At 36.6% G+C, this 3,471-nt stretch overlaps 1 protein-coding gene across 1 annotated transcript in view; it reads left to right on the top strand.

Annotated features, from left to right (window-relative positions):
• The window catches only part of LOC111409389 (glutamate receptor 2.7-like), a 5,396-nt gene extending 2,168 nt beyond the window's left edge, over positions 1-3,228 (top strand). The window contains exons 3-6 of the mRNA XM_023039441.1: positions 280-1,531; positions 1,636-1,951; positions 2,043-2,440; positions 2,739-3,228. Coding sequence (XP_022895209.1) covers positions 280-1,531; positions 1,636-1,951; positions 2,043-2,440; positions 2,739-3,137 — 2,365 coding nt within the window. The 3' untranslated portion in view covers positions 3,138-3,228. The remainder of the gene's footprint in view (positions 1-279; positions 1,532-1,635; positions 1,952-2,042; positions 2,441-2,738) is intronic.
• The last annotated feature ends 243 nt before the right edge of the window (positions 3,229-3,471 follow it).

The following is a 3,471-nucleotide window of genomic DNA, read 5'->3' as shown; positions in this document are numbered from 1 at the left end:
CCTCTCTCCTAATTGAATGAGATGCTTAAGGGTATTCCAACACGGCACTTTATTGTTTTGAACAACCAATTCTCAACAATTCTGTCCATTTCCAGGTAATAGATAACTCCGGCAGCTCAGCTAGTTTTTGGTTTTATTGCTGTATTTTTAACTTTTTGAGAAAGCTAGATCCTTTTCTAGGAAAAAAATATCAGTAACTTTTTAGGAGGATTAGTAATGGGATGAAAAATGTGTGAATAATAATGAGTAGTAGTTTTGATGTTGTGTTTGAAATTAAAGTTTGCATCCAGTAGCAGCAACTTTTAATTTATTAAAAGTGACTCCTAAAAAATTACCCAATAAAAATGGCTCGGTTACAATTTCATTTGAAATTGCAGCAATTGAACTTATCAAGCACAAAAAAGTACAAGGGATTGTAGCAGCATTGACATTGGAAGAAGCAAGTCTTGTTACAGAATTAGAAGCGGTGGCCAACACCCCCATAATCACAATTGGTTCAGCAGCCATTTCTCCATCACCATTAGTTCCTCAACCACAGTCCCCTTTTCTGCTGAATACTGATATCGTAATTCAAATGAAATTTGCTGCTGCAATAATAGGACATTTTAGATGGCAAAAAGTCACGGTCATATATGAACAAAGCGATAGCTTTTATGCCGATTCCAGACTCAGAAAACAACTTTCTAAGTCCCTGAAACAGCATAATTCTTTTGTTGAATGCGATCTTGCATTTCCTTCCTTATCTTCTCTTCCAGAACCTGAGGCCATTATTGAAGGAAAGTTGAATAATCTGAGAAGCAAAAGCAGTGAGATTTTTGTACTTTTGCATTCTTCATTGGAGTTTGCTACAGTTCTTTTTGAGAAGGCCAAAAAAATGGGAATCATGGAAAAAGGTTTTGTTTGGATTGCGAAAGATGATTTTGTTAACCTAATTGAATATGTGGAGCCGTCTTTCATCCAAAACATGAAAGGGGTCATTGGATTTAAGATGAATTATGAGGAAAAAACCAAGCCTTTCTGGGACTTCAGTTTCAAGTTTCGAAGAAAGTTCAGATCAGCATATCCTAAAGAAGAACATCCATATCCAAGCATGTATGCTCTTCAAGCATATGATGCTACATTGGCCATTGTAAAAGCTATGGAACATTCTGAAGGGGAAATGAACTCAAGTGAACTTATAAATCGTCTCTCTTCAAGTGATTTTGAAGGTCTTAGCGGGAAAATCAGCTTCAAGAATGGAAAATCAGTGCAAAAAAGTACCTTTCAGATAATTAGCGTGAACGGGAAAATTTATATAGGAGTGCAAACAGTTCCCAAGGAAAGGAAACTAAAAATTGGAGTTCCTGTACAGTCTGCTGTCAAGGAGTTTGTCAGCTTCCGGTATGATCAAGAAGAGAAGACAACGTCCTTTGGCGGATTTTCCGTTGAAGTTTTTGAAGCCGCAGTTAAACTGCTTCCATATCATTTTCCTTATGAGTTTGTTCCATTTAATGGCACTTACGATGAGATGTTGATTGCAGTTTATAATAAAGTAAGGGTTGTTAAACCTTTTCGCTTTGCTAGATAAATTTCTCCTTACTTCTTTTTTGCTAGGTTCTTATGATACATAACTCCATTTTTTTTTTCTTTAATTAGAGTTTGGATGCAGCTGTTGCAGACATGACCATATTGGATGATAGATATGATTATGGTGACTTTTCACAGCCTTATATGGACTCTCAAATTGTTATGGTGGTACCTGCAAAAAAAGATTTGAAAAGGCAAAGATTCATTGCTTTGACGGCCTTTGAATGGAAATTGTGGTTGGTAATGGTAGCATCAAGCTTATTCACTGGAGCCATTATCTATTTAAATGAGCATGTGAATGACAATCCAGAGTTTGGAAATTCATTTCCTCAGATAATTGGTTCTATGATTTGGTTTGCTGTCACTCTTCTCTCATTTGCACAAAGTAAGTCTCAATTAACAATAAAAAAATTGATATTTGAATGAGAAAATATTCTCTCTTTATGTTACTAAGATTGCTAATCTTGTGTGCGCAGGGGAATCTATCAAAAATAATCTGTCACGATTGGTTCTTGCAGTATGGTTGTTTGTGATTATGATTGTGACAGCATCTTATACTGCTGTTCTAAGTTCTATGATGACAGTGCCTCGGCTCCAACCATCAATAGTAGATGTTGATTATCTTCAGCAAACTAATGCAATTGTTGGATGCAATGGGGTGAATTTCATCCCAAGATATTTGACACATACTCTGAAATTCAAGGAAGAGAACATCAAGAAAATTGGTTCTCTCAGTGACTACAAGGAAGCTTTTGAACAGGGGAAGATTGCGGCTGCCTTCTTTATCAGTCCACATGCCAAACTTTTCCTTGCAAATAATAGCAAACGCTTTGTCATTGCGCAATTTAGCCATCAACTTGGTGGTCTTGCTTTTGTAAGATTCAAATCCAAGTTAAATTAATATGCACTCTCAAGGTGGAGGTGAAAACCAGGCTGTTTAAGGCCAAAACAGCCTATATCTCAACAGTTTTACGTACCACAACTATTGGCTTTTCACTTTCACGTTAATTATACACGTTTTATGGCCTATTCGCTGGCTGCAAGCCATGGCCCCTCAGCACCTAGAGCACGGCTCGTGCCACATGCCTTAGTTACAAAATTTGACCTCTCTACTCTTTGAATTGTATTTTAAACCCTTTATTTTCACATGCAATATTTTGGTTTTCTTGTAGGTATTCCCAAAGGGCTCTCGTTTTACTGCAGATATATCAAGAGCAATTCTAAATATGAAACAGACAGGAGGGATAAATTACCTGGAAGAGCGTTTCCTTTCCTTCTCGAATAGCTCTTCATCTGATCAACAAATCGATGATTTAGGTCTACACCTTTCACAATTTTCAGGTCCATTAGTTGTTTCAAGTGTGATTACTACAATTCTATCGTTGATCATAGTTGTTCGTGTAATTCATAAACGATGGTCGATTCATGACTACATACAATCTTCGCTGATGTCTAGAAGGATTTCCAGATGGGCATCATTTCTTTTAGTTGAATTCCATGTGAGAGGATTCTTCGGGGCACCCTTTATTCAGAGACAGAATAACTTAACCAATATTGCCAGCGAAAACTGAGGCTTGGAGGGGCTACTTTGGCATCTAATCATATTTAATTTGTATACTAATGTTTTCCATTTATACGAATAAATCTGAAGGCTTTTTTGAACAGATTGTCCTCTTCCTCCTCAGGCTTCAATCTTCATAGTTCCCACATGCATTAATTTATAGGGAAATTGATTTCTTGAATCAACTAATTGAGGCTGATTTCAAAACATGTTACAATGTCGTGTTTCTTATAGCATAATTCGATCCTGCTTGTCATGTACCTTGCGCAATCGCCAATCGGGTTTAGATAAATGATGGATTGGTTAACCTAAATGGAACAATATTGTATAGTAAAATCAAGTGT

This window comes from Olea europaea, chromosome 14, assembly GCF_002742605.1.
Source record: "Olea europaea var. sylvestris chromosome 14, O_europaea_v1, whole genome shotgun sequence".
Lineage (NCBI taxonomy): Eukaryota > Viridiplantae > Streptophyta > Magnoliopsida > Lamiales > Oleaceae > Olea > Olea europaea.
The sequence above is the reverse complement of the archived record's forward strand: the minus strand, read 5'-3'. Positions and strand labels throughout refer to the sequence as shown.